This window comes from Entelurus aequoreus, linkage group LG14, assembly GCF_033978785.1.
Source record: "Entelurus aequoreus isolate RoL-2023_Sb linkage group LG14, RoL_Eaeq_v1.1, whole genome shotgun sequence".
NCBI classification, from domain to species: Eukaryota; Metazoa; Chordata; class Actinopteri; order Syngnathiformes; family Syngnathidae; genus Entelurus; species Entelurus aequoreus.
The window spans coordinates 24570071-24586885 of NC_084744.1; the positions used below are offsets into that span (position 1 = coordinate 24570071).

The 16815-nt window shown below is 40.9% G+C and overlaps 1 protein-coding gene across 2 annotated transcripts in view; it reads left to right on the plus strand.

Annotated features, from left to right (window-relative positions):
• LOC133664564 (uncharacterized) overlaps positions 1–16815 on the plus strand; it is a 192145-nt gene that overhangs the window by 91063 nt on the left and 84267 nt on the right. For both annotated transcript variants that reach the window (XM_062069281.1, XM_062069282.1), the window contains 7 exons: positions 1414–1634; positions 1743–1936; positions 7729–7950; positions 8075–8304; positions 8396–8560; positions 8731–8808; positions 15062–15433. In XM_062069281.1, coding sequence (XP_061925265.1) covers positions 1414–1634; positions 1743–1936; positions 7729–7950; positions 8075–8304; positions 8396–8560; positions 8731–8808; positions 15062–15433 — 1482 coding nt within the window. The remainder of the gene's footprint in view (positions 1–1413; positions 1635–1742; positions 1937–7728; positions 7951–8074; positions 8305–8395; positions 8561–8730; positions 8809–15061; positions 15434–16815) is intronic.

Here is a 16815-nt window from a genome sequence, read left to right on the forward strand (position 1 = left end):
ATATTATTTTAATCTTGTAAAAGTACATAATTTTGTTTTGTAAAATAAATTAAATAAATCTCAAAATAAAAATGTTTGTATTTTTTCACAATATTGCAACTGTTTTGTGTCTTTTGTAGACACAACAGAACAAACTCTGCTAAGGTGACAAATGAGATGGCAGCAGAGTCAAAGAGTTGAGAATAAATGCCTCGTACTCTGTGTGGAGCAACTGCCTCCTTTATACAACAATGATGACAAGCTGAGAGTTCTAGTTCTAGTGTGAAGACAAAAGTCCCGGCTTATAGGACAATTACAGTAATCATGCTTACTTTGCACTGACACATGTATTCACCACTTAAACCAGGGGTGTCCAAACTTTTTCCACTGAGGGCCGCACACGGAAAAATTAAAGCATGCGTGGGCCATTTTGATATTTTTAATTTTCAAACCATAACAAAATATATGGATTTTGTTTGTTTTTTACCTTTAGGGCTCCCGGGGACCATAAAGGGTCTAAGTCATTAAAATGTTAAAAACAAGTCAAATTATTATTTTTTTATTTATATAACGCTTACAGTACATTTTTACAGTATATCAACTTCAGGTTGATATAAAGTTTAAAAAAACAAAAAGGTTTTTTAGAGCCTTAAAAAGATCAATAATGCAGGACACCATTGATTTTAATTCATTATTAATTTTGAGTAATCACAGTGAAAAGATCAATAAAATCCCGTTAAATATATTTGGAATCCAAAAGGTGCCCCACTCAGAAAGTGATACATTTTTATTAGTTTTTTTTTAACTTTCAACACTTAAGTTACGAGCTCAACTTCAGATATATCTGTCGATTTTACGTTTGAACTATTATTTTGTTTGTTTTATGCTCTTTTGTCAAATAAAATGTTGATGTTTTTGTATGGCAACCACACAATATATGCAATATTTCCCACATAAAACATTTTAAAGTGAAATATTTGAAATAATTGGAGCCTCGAATAGGTCAATAATTCATTATAACATTGATTTTTTTTTTTTTGAGCAATGGCAAAAAAAGAAAAAAGAAAGATAGACAAAAGAAAAAAAAGAGCCTGCATGGTAGCTTTGTGTCAACATTGCAACTTTTTCCAGTTAGATTTCACCTCCATTCCACTTTTTTAAATGTTTTTTTTATTTTTGCAATAGCATTTCCAGAATGTGTGGCGGGCCGGTAAACAATTAGCTGCGGACCGCAAATGGCCCCCGGGCCGCACTTTGGACACCCCTGACTTAAACGGTAGCAAACAAAAAAAAGGTGTCAATCTAAACATGCAAGTAAAAACAGAGTTATTAATGCAAATCTTGTATTTGATTGTGTTAGAATGTGCAGGTGTAGTTAATATTGTGACAAGCAAATCTAAAATGTACCTGTTTTGTTCCCTTTTTCCCATGAAGGCAAAAGCGACTGCTGAGATGTCTACTGTGTCTGGCAGAGGAAGTAGCTCAGTTCGTGTTACGGCTGATGGGAAAGACAGGCTGATGTTAGTTACCCAGATGTCCCATTCTTTCCTGCCGGGAGACAGAGCCATTGCACTGACGCTAAACTTGTCTCAGAGTTTGCTACATGGGCTCAATGACTTTCAAATAAGAATGTCTGCCAACATGTCCTCACACAGGTTTGTACCACTATCTGATGTCACTTCATAAGTTATGTTAGGTTTTTTAAATTCGAAATGTATAAGGAGCAGCAACTACAGTATACATGTTTCCTGCTTCACTTGTAGTGTGTCGCTACATGGTTCCTATACACAGGGACGCAAAGCTCTCTTGGCCCAACTAATGGGCTCTCTTAAAAACACTAGTGGACTTCAGCTTGCTCTGTCAGGGGACCTGAGGCATTCAATCACCAACTTTGCTATTCTGCCCTCCACTCTGGGATTAGATGGAGTATTAGGAGTGTCTGACACTCTTACCGAAGGTAAGAAATATTCTGAAATACTTCAAGTTTGACAAGAAACAACTACAGTGGTGCCTCGATTTTCACTTACCTCATTTTTCTGATGATTTGGTTTTCTATTTACCCCGTTTTTTTATGCCATGTTGGTTATCGTACGGCCGAACATTGCATGTACCGTATTTTTCGGACTATAAGTCGCAGTTTTTTTTATAGTTTGGCCGGGGGTACGACTTATACTCAGGAGCGATTTATGTGTGAAATTATTAACACATTACCGTAAAATATCAAATAATATTATTTAGCTCTTTCACGTAAGACACTAGACGTATAAGATTTCATGGGATTTAGCGATTAGGAGTGACAGATTGTTTGGTAAACGTATAGCATGTTCTATATGTTATAGTTATTTGAATGACTCTTACCATAATATGTTACGTTAACATACCAGGCACGTTCTCAGTTGGTTATTTATGCCTCATATAACGTACACTTATTCAGCCTGTTGTTCACCATTCTTTATTTATTTTAAATTGCATTTCAAATGTCAATTCTTGGTGTTGTGTTTCATCAAATAAATTTCCCCCAAAAATGCGACTTATACTCCAGTGCGACTTATACACTACCGTTCAAAAGTTTGGGGTCACCCAAACAATTTTGTGGAATAGCCTTCATTTCTAAGAACAAGAATAGACTGTCGAGTTTCAGATGAAAGTTCTCTTTTTCTGGCCATTTTGAGCGTTTAATTCACCCCACAAATGTGATGCTCCAGAAACTCAATCTGCTCAAAGGAAGGTCAGTTTTGTAGCTTCTGTAACGAGCTAAACTGTTTTCAGATGTGTGAACATGATTGCACAAGGGTTTTCTAATCATCAATTAGCCTTCTGAGCCAATGAGCAAACACATTGTACCATTAGAACACTGGAGTGATAGTTGCTGGAAATGGGCCTCTATACACCTATGTAGATATTGCACCAAAAACCAGACATTTGCAGCTAGAATAGTCATTTACCACATTAGCAATGTATAGAGTGTATTTCTTTAAAGTTAAGACTAGTTTAAAGATATCTTCATTGAAAAGTAAAGTGCTTTTCCTTCAAAAATAAGGACATTTCAATGTGACCCCAAACTTTTGAACGGTAGTGTACATGTTTTTTTCCTTCTTTATTGTGCATTTTCGGCCGGTGCGGCTTATACTCCGGAGCGATTTATACTCCGAAAAATACGGTACTAAACAAATCTTTCTGTTTTTACAAAACCAAAACCAGCGAAGTTGGCATGTTGTGTAAATGGTAATTAAAAACAGAATACAATGATTTGCAAATCATTTTCAACCTATATTCAATTGAATACACTGCAAAGAAAAGATACTTGACGTTCGAACTGGAAAACGTTATTTTTTGCAAATATTAGCTCATTCGGAATTTGATGCCTGCAACATGTTTCAAAAAAGCTTGCACAAGTGGCAAAAAAGACTGAGAAAGTTGAGGAATGCTCATCAAACACTTATTTGGAACATCCCACAGGTGAACAAGGCTAATTGCGAACAGGTGGGTTCCCTGATTGGGTATGAAATGCTCGGTTATTCACAAACAAGGATGGGGCGAGGGTCACCACTTTGTGAACAAATGCGTGAGCAACATTTCTCAACCAGCTATTGAAAGGAATTTAGATTCTCTGAACCTTTTGAAGAGATTAACGACCAGAGATGTTGAAATCACTGCACGTAAGCATAATAAACATTGAATGCCCGTGACCTTCGATCCCTCAGGCAGTACTGCATCAAAAACCGACATCAGTGTGTAAAGGATATCACCACATGGGCTCAGGAACACTTCAGAAAACCACTGTCAGTAACTACAGTTCGTCGCTACATCTGTAAGTACAAGTTAAAACTCTGCTATGCAAAGCGAAACCCATTTATCAACAACACCCAGAAACGCTGGGCCCGAGCTCATCTAAAATGGACTGTTGCAAAGTGGAAAAGTGTTCTGTGGTCTGACGAGTCCACATTTCAAATTGTTTTTTGGAAACTGTGGACGTCGTGTCATCCGGACCAAAGAAGGACAGAACCATCCGGATTGTTCTAGGCGCAAAGTTGAAAAGCCAGCATCTGTGATGGTATGGGGGTGTATTAGTGCCCAAGGCATGGGTAACTTACACATCTGTGAAGGCACCATTGATGCTGAACTGTACATACAGGTTTTGGAGCAACATATGTTGCCATCCAATTTACGTTATCATGGACACCCCTTCTTATTCCAGCAAGACAATGCCAAGCCACATGTTACAACAGTGTGTCTTCGTAGTAAAATAGTGCGGGTACTAGACCATACTTGCCAACCTTGAGACCTCCGAATTCGGGAGATGGGGTGGGGGGGTCGGGGTTTGGCAGTAGTGGGGGTGTATATTGTAGCGTCCCGGAAGAGTTAGTGCTGCAAGGGGTTCTGGGTATTTGTTCTGTTGTGTTTATGTTGTGTTACGGTGCGGATGTTCTCCCGAAATGTGTTTGTCATTCTTGTTTGGTGTGGGTTCACAGTGTGGCGTATATTTGTAACAGTGTTAAAGTTTTTTTTATACGGCTACCCTCAGTGTGACCTGTATGGCTGTTTATCAAGTATGCGTTGCATTCACTTACGTGTGTAAAAGCTGCATATACTGTATTATGTGACTGGGCCAGCACGCTGTTTGTATGGAGGAAAAGCGGACGTGACGACAGGTTATAGAGGACGTTAAAGGTAGTGCCTTTAAGGCACGCCCCCGATATTGTTGTCCGGGTCGAAATCGGGAGAAATTCGGGAGAATGGTTGCCCCGGGAGATTTTTGGGAGGGGTACTGAAATTCGTGAGTCTCCCGGGAAAATCGGGAAGGTTGGCAAGTATATACTAGACTGGCCTACCTGTAGTCCAGACCTGTCTCCCATTGAAAATGTGTTGCGCATTATGAAGGGTAAAATATGACAACGGAGACCCCGGACTGTTGAACAACTTAAGCTGTACATCAAGCAAAAATTGGAAATAATTCCACCTGAAAAGCTTAAAAAATTGGTCTCCTCAGTTCCCAAATGTTTATTGAGTGTTGTTAAAAGGAAAGGCCATGTAACACAGTGGTAAAAATGCCCCTGTGCCAACTTTTTTGCAACGTGTTGATGCCATTAAAATCTGATTTAATGATTATTTTTAAAAAAATAAATTAAGTTTCTCAGTTCGAACATTAAATATCTTGTCTTTGCAGTCTATTCAATTGACTATAAGTTGAAAAAGATTTGCAGATCATCGTATTCTGTTTGTATTTACGAATTACTCAACATGCCAAATTCACCGTTTTTTTGGTTTCGTTTTTTTAAATAACGTTTTTTCCGGACTATAGAGTGAAAAAAAAAATCCATATATTAGCCATATATACGTTGTAAAATTAGTTTATTTTCACAGAAAGAGTTTGTAAATGTTAATTTACATACCTTTAATTGTTTCCAAACGGTGTCTGTACACGGCAGTAAATCGCTGATCAAACAAAACCGAAGTCATCGTCATGGACCCACTAGCTGCAGAAGCTAGCGCTCCAATCAGCTAAACAGACTCAATAACTCCACAGTGACGTTTGGTGAATTCGCGAAACTGTAACAATACAAAAAGAGTGCCATTGTAAGTTAATAATACACAGACACTCGTAAACATGTTAGCATAATAGCTAATGCTAACGATGCTTGCTTTATTACATTATGAGAGAACGTACAAATACGCATTAAAATACTCCTACAAACTTCACACATGGGGCTGTTTAGTAAGTGAGAATTGTTTTAGTTATACTGTAAAACTTACAAATGTTGCTTAAAGTGATGAATTAAGAATCCATACGGATCTTTCTGTGTGGAGTTTGCATGTTCCCCCGTGACTGCGTGGGTTCCCTCCGGATACTCACCCACTACTACCGACCACGCAGTCTGATGGTTTATATATCAATGATGAAATCTTAACATTGCAACACATGCTAATACGGCCGGGTTAACTAACAAAGTGCAATTTTAAATTTCCCGCTAAACTTCCGGTTGAAAACGTCTATATATGATGACGTATGCGCGTGACGTCAATCGTTGAACCGGAAGTATTGGTACCCCATTGAATCCAATACAAAAAAGCTCTGTTTTCATCTCAAAATTCTACAGTATTCTGGACATCTGTGTTGGTGAATCTTTTGCAATTTGTTTAATGAACAATAAAGACTGCAAAGAAGAAAGTTGTAGGTGGGATCGGTGTATTAGCGGCTGGCTGTAGCAACACGACCAGGAGGACTTACTTGGATAGCAGACGCGCTAGCCGACGCTAGCCGCCAACCGCACGGATGATCGGGTGAAGTCCTTCGTCCTTCCGTCGATCGCTGGAACGCAGGTAAACACGGGTGTTGATGAGCAGATGAGGGCTGGCTGGCGTAGGTGGAGCGCTAATGTTTTTATCATAGCTCTGTGAGGTCCCGTTGCTAAGTTAGCTTCAATGGCGTCGTTAGCAACAGCATTGTTAAGCTTCGCCAAGCTGGGAATTATTAACCGTGTATTTACTGTACATGTCCATGGTTTAATAGTATTGTTTATCTTCTGTCTATCCTTCCAGTCAGGGATTTATTTATTTTGTTTCTATCTGCATTTGAGCCCGATGCTATCACGTTAGCTCAGTAGCTAAAGAGCTTCGCCGATGTATTGTCGTGGAGATAAAAGTCACTGTGAATGTCCATTTCGCGTTCTCGACTCTCATTTTCAAGAGGATATAGTATCCGATGTGGTTTAAAATACAAATTCGTGATCCACAATAGAAAAAGGAGAAAGTGTGGAATCCAATGAACCCTTGTAAGTTACGGTTAGCGCGAAAAAAGATACGTCCTGCACTGCCTCTCTAGTCCTTCACTCTCACTTTCCTCATCCACAAATCTTTCATCCTCGCTCAAATTAATGGGGTAATCGTCGCTTTCTCGGTCCAAATCTCTCTCGCTGCATTGTAAACAATGGTAAAATGTGAGGAGTCCTTCCTCCGGTGACGTCACGCTACTTCCGGTGTAGGCAAGGCTTTTTTTATCAGCGACCAAAAGTTGCGACCTTTATCGTCATTGTTCTCTACTAAATCCTTTCATCAAAAATATGGCAATATCGCGAAATGATCAAGTATGACACATACAATGGATCTGCTATCCCCGTTTAAATAAAAACATTTCATTTCAGTAGGCCTTTAAACCGCAGGAAACACTTGCAGGCCTTCACCTAGTTGCAGCTGCAGTGAGCAAACTCGTCCACAAAATGACACCAAAGCACAAACAATAACACTATTTACTGTAAGTGCCTTTTCATGTGTTTAATGAAAACTATTTGCTTTATGGCCATCAGCGAAAAAAAATCTATACATTTATGGTAATACAAGCGCCAGCACTTTAATAAAGAAGGTTAGAAACACTAAAAAGAATGGGAAAGAACTTGTGCTGTAGCACAGTACAAAGGGTGGGTCCGTGTGGCTTTCTTCTCCTCTTCTGCACTTTTACCTTCTTCAATAAAGGTAAAAGTGTTCCATTTCATTCGTCATTCAAATGTGTTTTGCATGGTTTTCTGCATGTAAAAGTGTAATTATACTCTATAAATTATTTTTATGTATATATTCTTATGGGTAAAATTGCTTTGATTTTTATACAAGCCAGTCTTTGTTTGACGTTTTGGAACAGATTACTATCAAAAACCAAGGTACCACTGTAAATGTTTTTTAAACATGGCACACATTTTTGAATATTTGTAAAATAGTTTTAATGACCTCCTAAATAAAGGGTTATCGTTATTGCAGGACAACTCAGAATTAGAGTCAAGGATGATTTTTACAGCATGGATCTGAGGCATCAAGAAGATGCGGGGGAACCTACTAGCGTGTATGTCACCCAAAGCTGGATGTGTGTTCTGTCGGGGGTGGAGAATGTTTGTGTGAATTTCAGTCGGCAGTTGGAGACTAGAGGGGCGGGGGAGGTCAACATCCAGCTATCTCATTCCTCCCAACTACTCAATGCCACAGGTAATCAACCATCACTAGAATATATTTACATTATCAATATGTTTTTAAATCTAGTTTTTATACACTGTATATTCCGCCTTGTTTCCGTTCAAAAGAAATACTTGTTCTTGTTGTGTTGTCTCAGGTCTGTCTACAAGTTGTAGTGCTCGAGTGAATTGGGACCAGGATGCATGTCAATTGTCAGCTCTTGCAGAACTGCAGGCTGGACTTGAAGGTTTAAAAGCTGAGTTTAAAGGCGGCAAGACAAACCAGCTCGTCCCACGTTGGGAGATGATCTCCACACTGCAACACAAAGTCAAAACGCTGCACAAAAGAAGCATATCAAGCTACATGCAAGCCAAAGCGCATTATGAGGTGGCAGAAGCTATTTTTCTTCCTGTTTTTATTTTATTTTATAGGAAATGTATTATCTCATGATTGTGCTAGTCTGTTTTTCTCCTACTAGAGAGATACCATCAGGCTGAACACAGGCCTGGTCTTTCACGTGGAAGACAAGAAACTGATTGACACACTTTTATCGGTTGGGGCAAACAATAACACAGCTGCATTCACAGCTTCTCTATGGCAACAGATAAAGTCTCTGCAGGGGATCTTACCTTCCTCACTACAGGTATGTTTTCACATGTTTTTTTGTCTTGTGCCTGTCGAGAAATGTCTTTGAAAAGCATATGGAATGGAAAATAAAGATTTTCTCAATGGTGCCATTCTAAAACATAATTTGCTTTGTATTCTGCTATCTCTTCAAAAACAAAGTCTGACAGCAGGGGTTTGTTTTCACAGATGAACTGCACAGGGCGCACCGCTGCGCAGCGTCTCTCTGCACAGTGCTATGGAGATGTGGCAGGTCACCCTGTGGAGGTACGAGCGTTTCGCTCTTATAAACCCCATGGCAGGCTGTGCTATGGTCTGTCACTTGCTCACTTGAGCTTCAGCACTGATGCTAAAAGCTGTTTGAGTCCTAATGGTCAGAGGGAGCTCAGAGCAAACCTTACCCATTCTTCTGCGCTACTGCGGAATTTTTTTGGGGTGCCCAACAATTTTGACCTCGGGCTTGTCCTCCGGCCTGGGCCTCATAGGAGAGCCCTAGGGATCAGGTTGGTGGTTGGTCAATGGATAATCACCTTGAGTTTGGGGCTGAGAGTGGAGAAGGTCGGATTGTATGGCTGGCATGCGCGACTAAAGTATGGAGGTCAAAATGCTACATACAAGGGTAAGATGACTGGCCGCGTTAGGCTGGAAAGCTGGTGTGACATCTGGGCAGATGTGAATACCTCGTGGGACTCTGTTAACTCCAGTCTGCTTGTGTCAGTGCGGTGCAAAGGGAAGGGAAAGTTAGTGTGGCAGCAGATTAGCAGACTCCAGGGGCGTGTAGAGCAGACATCTCTAACGGCACACGGACAAGCTGGAAAAGATGGACTAAAAGCTGCTCTGGTGATTGGAAACCAACAGGACTCGCTACATTGCATCTTCTCTGCATTACTAAAAGACCAAAAAGCTTGTGTGGACTGGACCCTACAGCACCAGTGGGCCTCTTTCCTTTCAATCCTCCCAAACAGACTGGACTTTCAAGGGTCTGGTCAACTTCACGACACCTTCCTCTCTGGTAGTGCTCTGCTCGCTGTCAACACCCACTCTGTTCATTCAGACATGACCGTGGCCTTTGGGTCCTCCCCGTCATTCAGGGTTACAGTCGACCAGGATGTAGCTCCTGGTGTACCAAGATCATTCACTGTGAGCACAGTGTCCTCAGCCGGTCATACCCAATTCGAGTTGGAAAGTGATGGGTGTTCCGCACTTTTTCTGGTGAATCAACGCAAGAGCGGAGAGGAGAGAACGAGCACCTGGAATGTTTTTGTCCATCAGCGATGTGTCTATCTGAAGGTCAGACAGGAAACAAGATACATACCTTATTTTGTTTCCCAAGTTGAGGAAAGCTGCAGGGGCATCTTTTGAATGAAGATGACTCATCACTTTCCATTTGCGTAGAAGTGACTTAGAATCTATCACGATAGTTGGCGAATGACTGTCGCCAACGTTTAACATTTCTACTTCCCTGTCCTCAGACTTACACTTAGACAAACTTTATTGATCCACAAGGGAAATTGTTCCAAGTCCTATGACTCTGATTGCCAGTTGTGTTAAGTTTTGCACATCCCTAAGTCTTATAATTAATAGTCCTGTTTTCCAAGTAATTTCAATCAAATCAATCAATCAAATATTATTTATATAGCCCTTAATCACAGGTGCCTCGAAATGCTGCACAAACCACGATGACATCACTGGTCTGAACCCACATCCTGGGTGACCGGCTGCAATAGATGCCAATAGTTAGTACAGTTATTGCAAATTATTTATGATAATGTGAGAGTCCGGTCCGTTGGAGGCGAGCAGAGGTTTGTAGGAGATCTCCATCCAGGTCATAGAGGTCATGACTTAGAACAGCTACCACATCCTCCAGACTGGTATCTCTCCAGGGATTATCCGTGGCCTTCTGGTAACCTCACTCTGCAGGAAAGGGGCAGCGGCATGTCAACTGGTCTAAAACCGAGTCTATTTAAAAGTTAGAGTATATAGATTAATTTTAAGGTGTAACTTAAATGCTTCTACCAAGATGGCATCTCTAACTTTTGCAGGTTGGGCATTCCAGAGTACTGGAGTCCGAATGGAAAATGGCTGTAGTCTGTAGACATTGTTTGGGCACCGGTAATCACTAATTTCTTATAATGCAAGTTTCTGGACGGAACTTAGGGTACAATACAATCAGCAACATAAGATAGTGCTAAACCGTTTAATATTTAATACGTAAGTAAGTAAACCTTAAAGTCGCATCTTTAGTAGTGATGGGACGAAATGTGCCGAGGCTTCGAGGCATGTGTCGAGTATTGGGGGGGGCGTTTTTTGAAGCGCGCATCGAAGCTTGCTTTATGTCGGGGAGGAGCCGGAAATTATTCCAGGCTCTACCCTGTGACCGCGTTGGCACGCGGTTTAGCCTGGCTGCACGCCTGTACCACATGACTGTTTCGGGACGCGGTTCAGGTTTTGCTGGGAGATTCGACAACTCATAAACCACCCAAGCTCCATTGAAAGTGTGGGCTTTTCTTGCGGTCAGTTCAGAATATTGATAGAAATTAAAATAATTTTTTAAAAAGCCATTAGATTTAAAGAATGGCGACAAACTTAATCCAAACCGGTTACGGTTATGTATTTCAAATAACCAACGTGTGTCAGATCTATCTGCACAACTTTTGTAGCGTAATGGTTTGTGAAATGACCTTTTATGGCACATGACCTGGGTTCAATTCTTGGCAACGTCAATCCTCGATTGTGTTTGATGAAGTGATGCATTCTGTATTTATTTTTTAACCAGACACCAGAAATCAACAGCTGGATGAAAAAATAACCACTTAATTTTCAAGAGCCATAACAGACGCAACATTTCAATACCTCACACATTTGTGGTTAATATACAGATGTTTTTAATCATACACTTGACCAGCAGGTGGAGTCTTGTGCCGAAGCATGCCTTGAAGCTTCGGGAAATTCTCGAACCAATTGGCTCAAGTGGTTCGATGCCTCATGAAGCTTCATCTGACCATCACTAATCTTAAGTGTACCGGGTGCCCAGTGTAGGTGGGCCGGTGCATGCGTAATATGATCAAACTTTGTAGTCCTAGTCAAAAGTCTAGCTACCACATTTTGGACTAACTGTAATCTTTTATTGCTGGACATGGGGAGAGACAAAAATAATACAATACAGTATTTAAGACGAGATGTAACGAACGCATGTATAATGATCTCAGCATCACTAATGGACAAAATGAGACAGGTTTTATCAATATGAAGATTGTCAGACAGTTTAGTCATGTTTGGGTTTTCCTGTGTTTAGAATCACTTCCTGTCCTGGTGCTCTTGTTTTGTCAGTGTTTCCTGTTTGGTCCCTGTGTTTTGCAGCACCTTTACTTTCTGTTCCATGTCCTGTCAGCACACCTGTTCTTTGTTTAAAGGCCTACTGAAATGATTTTTATTTATTTAAACGGGGATAGCAGATCCATTCTATGTGTCATACTTGATCATTTCGCGATATTGCCATATTTTTGCTGAAAGGATTTAGTAGAGAACATCAACGATAACGTTCGCAACTTTTGGTCGCTGATAAAAAAAGCCTCGCTTGTACCGGAAGTAGCGTGACGTCGCAGGTTGAAGGGCTCCTCACATTTCCCCATTGTTTACACTAGCAGCGAGAGCGATTCGGACCGAGAAAGCGACGATTACCCCATTAATTTGAGCGAGGATGAAAGATTTGTGGATGAGGAACGTGATAGTGAAGGACTAGAGTGCTGTGCAGGACGTATCTTTGTAACTTAGGTACAAAGGTTAATTGGAGTCCACACTTTCTCCTTTTTCTATTGTGGATCACGGATTTGTATTTTAAACCACCTCGGATACTATATCCTCTTGAAAATGAGAGTCGAGAACGCGAAATGGACATTCACAGTGACTTTTATCTCCACGACAATACATCGGTGAAGCACTTTAGCTACGGAGCTAACGTGATAGCATCGTGCTTAAATGCAGATAGAAACAAAATAAATAAGCCCCTGACTGGAAGGATAGACAGAAGATCAACAATACTACTATCAGGAGACACCGAACCAAACACTGGACCTGTAACTACACGGTTAATGCTGTGCCGCCTGTCGAAGCCTAGCAATGCTGTTGCTAATGACTCCATTGAAGCTAACTTAGCTACGGGACCTCGTCAGAGCTATGATAAAAACATTAGCGCTCCACCTATGCCAGCCCTCATCTGCTCATCAACACCTGTGCTCACCTGCGTTCCAGCGATCAACGGCGCGACGAAGGACTTCACCCGATCATTGATGCGGTTGGCGGCTAGCGTCGGATAGCGCGTCTGCTATCCAACTCAAAGTCCTCCTGGTTGTGTTGCTGCAGCCGGCCGCTAATACACCGATCCCACCTACAGCTTTCTTCTTTGCAGTCTTCATTGTTCATTAAACAAATTGCAAAAGATTCACCAACACAGATGTCCAGAATACTGTGGAATTTTGGGATGAAAACATAGCTGTTTGTATTGTGATACAATGTGTCCCAATACTTCCGGTTCAACCATTGACGTCACGCGCAAACGTCATCATATCGAAACGTTTTCAGCCGGAAGTTTGCCGGGAAATTTAAAATTGCACTTTATAAGTTAACCCGGCCGTATTGGCATGTGTTGCAATGTTAAGATTTCATCATTGATATATAAACTATCAGACTGCGTGGTCGGTAGTAGTGGGTTTCAGTAGGCCTTTAATTAGTTCCATTTAGTTCCACCTGGGTCCCTCCTAGGGTTGGGTATCGTTTGAATTCGAACGATTCCGATTCCGATTCCGATTCCGATTCTTTGTTTCGATGACAATTCTCGATTCCGATTCTTTTAAGAGGCAGGGTCAAAAAAAAGTTTAGGATATTTTAAATGAGCTAGCTAACCTGCTGTCTTTCTGAATGAAATAGTCTGACATTCTCCATCAATTTTAATTCTATTAACTTTTTATGAACTTTACTATAAATTCCTCACAGGGCTGTTTTCAACTAGAATATAAATATCAAATCTATGAACTTGAATATAAATATTATAAATTATGAATACATTTTCCCAGGGGTACACTTTCCTCAAGAGAGCTTTATTTTTGAAAACCTCATGAAAACACATTTACACATAAGTGTATGATGCTGCAGGAAACCTCATGAAAACACCTTTACACATAAGTGTATGATGCTGCAGGAAACCTCATGAAAACACCTTTACACATAAGTGTATGATGCTGCAGGAAACCTCATGAAAACACATTTACACACACAAGTGTATGATGCTGCAGGTACTTAAAAATGTTACCGTGCTCCCACTGATGGGCTAACCTGGTGCAGAAAAGCAAATAAACAATAAGAAACAACTTGCAAAACCCAGTCCAGATTAGCAGCAGGTACAGTATAAAATTAGAGACAGTTCTTGTTTAGGAAAATGACCATATCCGCCTTCTCAGGCAGGATGCGTGAGCGTTCTGGGCAGATAGTGTCTCCTGGTGTGTAAAATACACGTTCGCTGGGTGTGGAAGAAGCTTGAACGCATAAATAGGAGAAAGCGAGATCTGACAGCAAAGGATAAGTCTTTTGTTGGTTCCACCACCATGCAGCAGGGTCGTCAGACATAAGTATCGGTGGAACGTCCTGGTACATCTGCAGCTCTCTCTCCACTCGTTTCTTGATGGACATGGAGCTCTGTTATTTCGCGGTTATTTCATTTTTTTTTTGTAAAGTAAAGCCACACTTTTGACCGCCGACGCCCGCTATCCATGCTTGAGCTTGACTGACTCGCTCGGCTATGCTAACACTTCCGGCGGTGGGCGCTTCTTCGTTGGTGTTCAGCGGCTTCTTCTTCCGGTTCGGCGGACATATTTTTTTCCGGTCGGCGGACTGGGTATCGAAACTAGGAATCGAAATTTAAACTTTTGAACGATTCCGGGAGAATCGGAAAGTTAGTCCCGGTTCCAATCGATACTCGATACTCGATACCCAACCCTAGTCCCTCCTTCAGTCATGATCTGGTGAGCGTTGCTTAGGCGTGACCCAAAGTATGCAGAGAACGGCAGGCGGAATGCAAGTAAAACGCAATTTATTACCTACAAAGAGGCGTTGAACCCAAAATAAAACACAAAGCATCGGTCTCAAAAGGAAGAGCAAGAGAGAATGATCCAACACTGAAAAAGAGGAACCCAGGTGGAACTAAATAGAACTAATTAAACGAGAAACCGGTGTACTGACAGGACCAAGGAGCAGAAAGTAAAGGTGCTGCAAAACACAGGGACCAAACAGGAAACACTGAAAAAACAAGAGCACCAGGACAGGAAGTGATTCTAAACACAGGAAAACCCAAACATAACCAAACTTCTGACAAAGATGAAAGAAGGCCGTTAAACACTTTTAATGTGCAGCTCAAACAAGAGAGTTGGGTCAAAACTTTTTATTTGTAACTTCATGTTAATGTTATTGAATTTTTGTTACGATAAAACTGGGCTGTTCCTAACCTTCTGTTCTTTTTGTTCTACAGAGCCTCCTACCTTCACAAACTTCAATGAACATCTCCATCAACCATTCTGGATGCTGTACAGATCTCAGTGCTGATCTCCTAGCTGATGAGAAACACAAAGTCAGCATTGCATGGTGTCATACCGGCCAACAGAGCCTTAGTCTGACCGCATCGGTCAAGCACACTATTGAGGCAATAGAAGCCCTGGGACTTCCTTCCAATGGAGTATTGGCACTGAATGTCTCAGCTGCACCCCTGCCCGTGGTAATGGTTACCCTGGAGATCGGAAACTGTCAGTTCAGTGGTCATCTGGACAAGGCACAATCTTCGGAAGCAGAAGTGAAACAACTTTCTTACAACGTAAACGTGACCAGCTACTGTCCTTTCTTACAGGTAAGGAAGAATCCTTGTTAAAAATTATCCTTTAGCTCATAAAATTATCCAACATATTTAGCATGAAACTTTGCTATTCATGGTGGTTATGTGCCAAGATCAGCTGCAAATATTTCTTTTTTTGACTTATCAAGTATTTAGGAATTATTACTGACTTTGTTTGAATGAGTCATGTTTTATGTGAAAAATGTGTATATTTTAAGTTAATTATTTTAATTAAAAAAAAAAAATGCTAGTCCTCCCAGGTTATTTAGTTTTAAAGCTTTCTAAATAATGAGAGGTGACTAGAAATGAAGATTAACAATTTATTTCATGCAAAGAAGCAGGGTTGTACGCTATACCGGTATTAGTATAGTACCGCAATACTAATTCGATACTATACCGTCTCTAAAAAGTTTGTTTACTTACTACTAAAAGACAAGTTGTCTAGTATGTTCACTATTTTATTGAAGGACAAACTTGCAATAAGAAACATATGTTTAATGTACGGTAAGATTTTTTGTTAAAATAAAGCCAATAATGCAATTTTTTGTGGTCCCCTTTATTTATAAAAAGTATCAAAGTACCGAAAAGTATCAAAATACATTTTGGTACTGGTACCAAAATACTGGTATGGGGACAACACTACAAAGAAGTAAGTACAAACAATAGCAATACCAGCGCTGGAGAGGAAACCGAGCCGTCTAAAGCTGGTTGCCCTTCTCACATGCTTTTGTCCACCTTGCTGGAGGATAACGAAACCGAAAGTTAACTTGCCGTGTAAGTTGAGCACACAGACATTCTTGTCCACTCTCCGAATCTCGTAGATTGTGACGGCATTAAAACTAGAACAGAGAATAATGTGTATGTGCGCGCAAAGACAAGAAACAGATTGAGATAAATGGGTTATACTTATATAGCGCTTTTCTACCTTCAAGGTACTCAAAGCGCTTTGACACTATTTCCACATTCACCCATTCACACACACATTCACACACTGATGGCTGGAGCTGCCATGCAAGGCCCTAACCATGACCCATCAGGAGTAAGGGATAAGTGTCTTGCTCAAGGACACAACGGACGTGACTCGGTTGGTAGAAGGTGGGGATTGAACCAGGATCCCTCAGGTTGCTGGCACGGCCATTCTCCCAACAGCGCCACGCCGTCCAAGAGAGATCATTGTGTTTTTCTCTGGGAGCAAAACGAAGGCCAAAAATGTAGTACTTTCTAAGGCGTTTTATTTCGCCCAAAAGAGGAAGAATAGTCCCTTAACAGGACGCAAATGCTGAATCGCGAATATGCGGGGATCCACTGCATACGGTATCCAAAAAACAAGATACTGTACCATATCCAGTGGCCACACTCTTCTGCAAAATGTAGTGATGCCCAATAAAAAGCTGTAA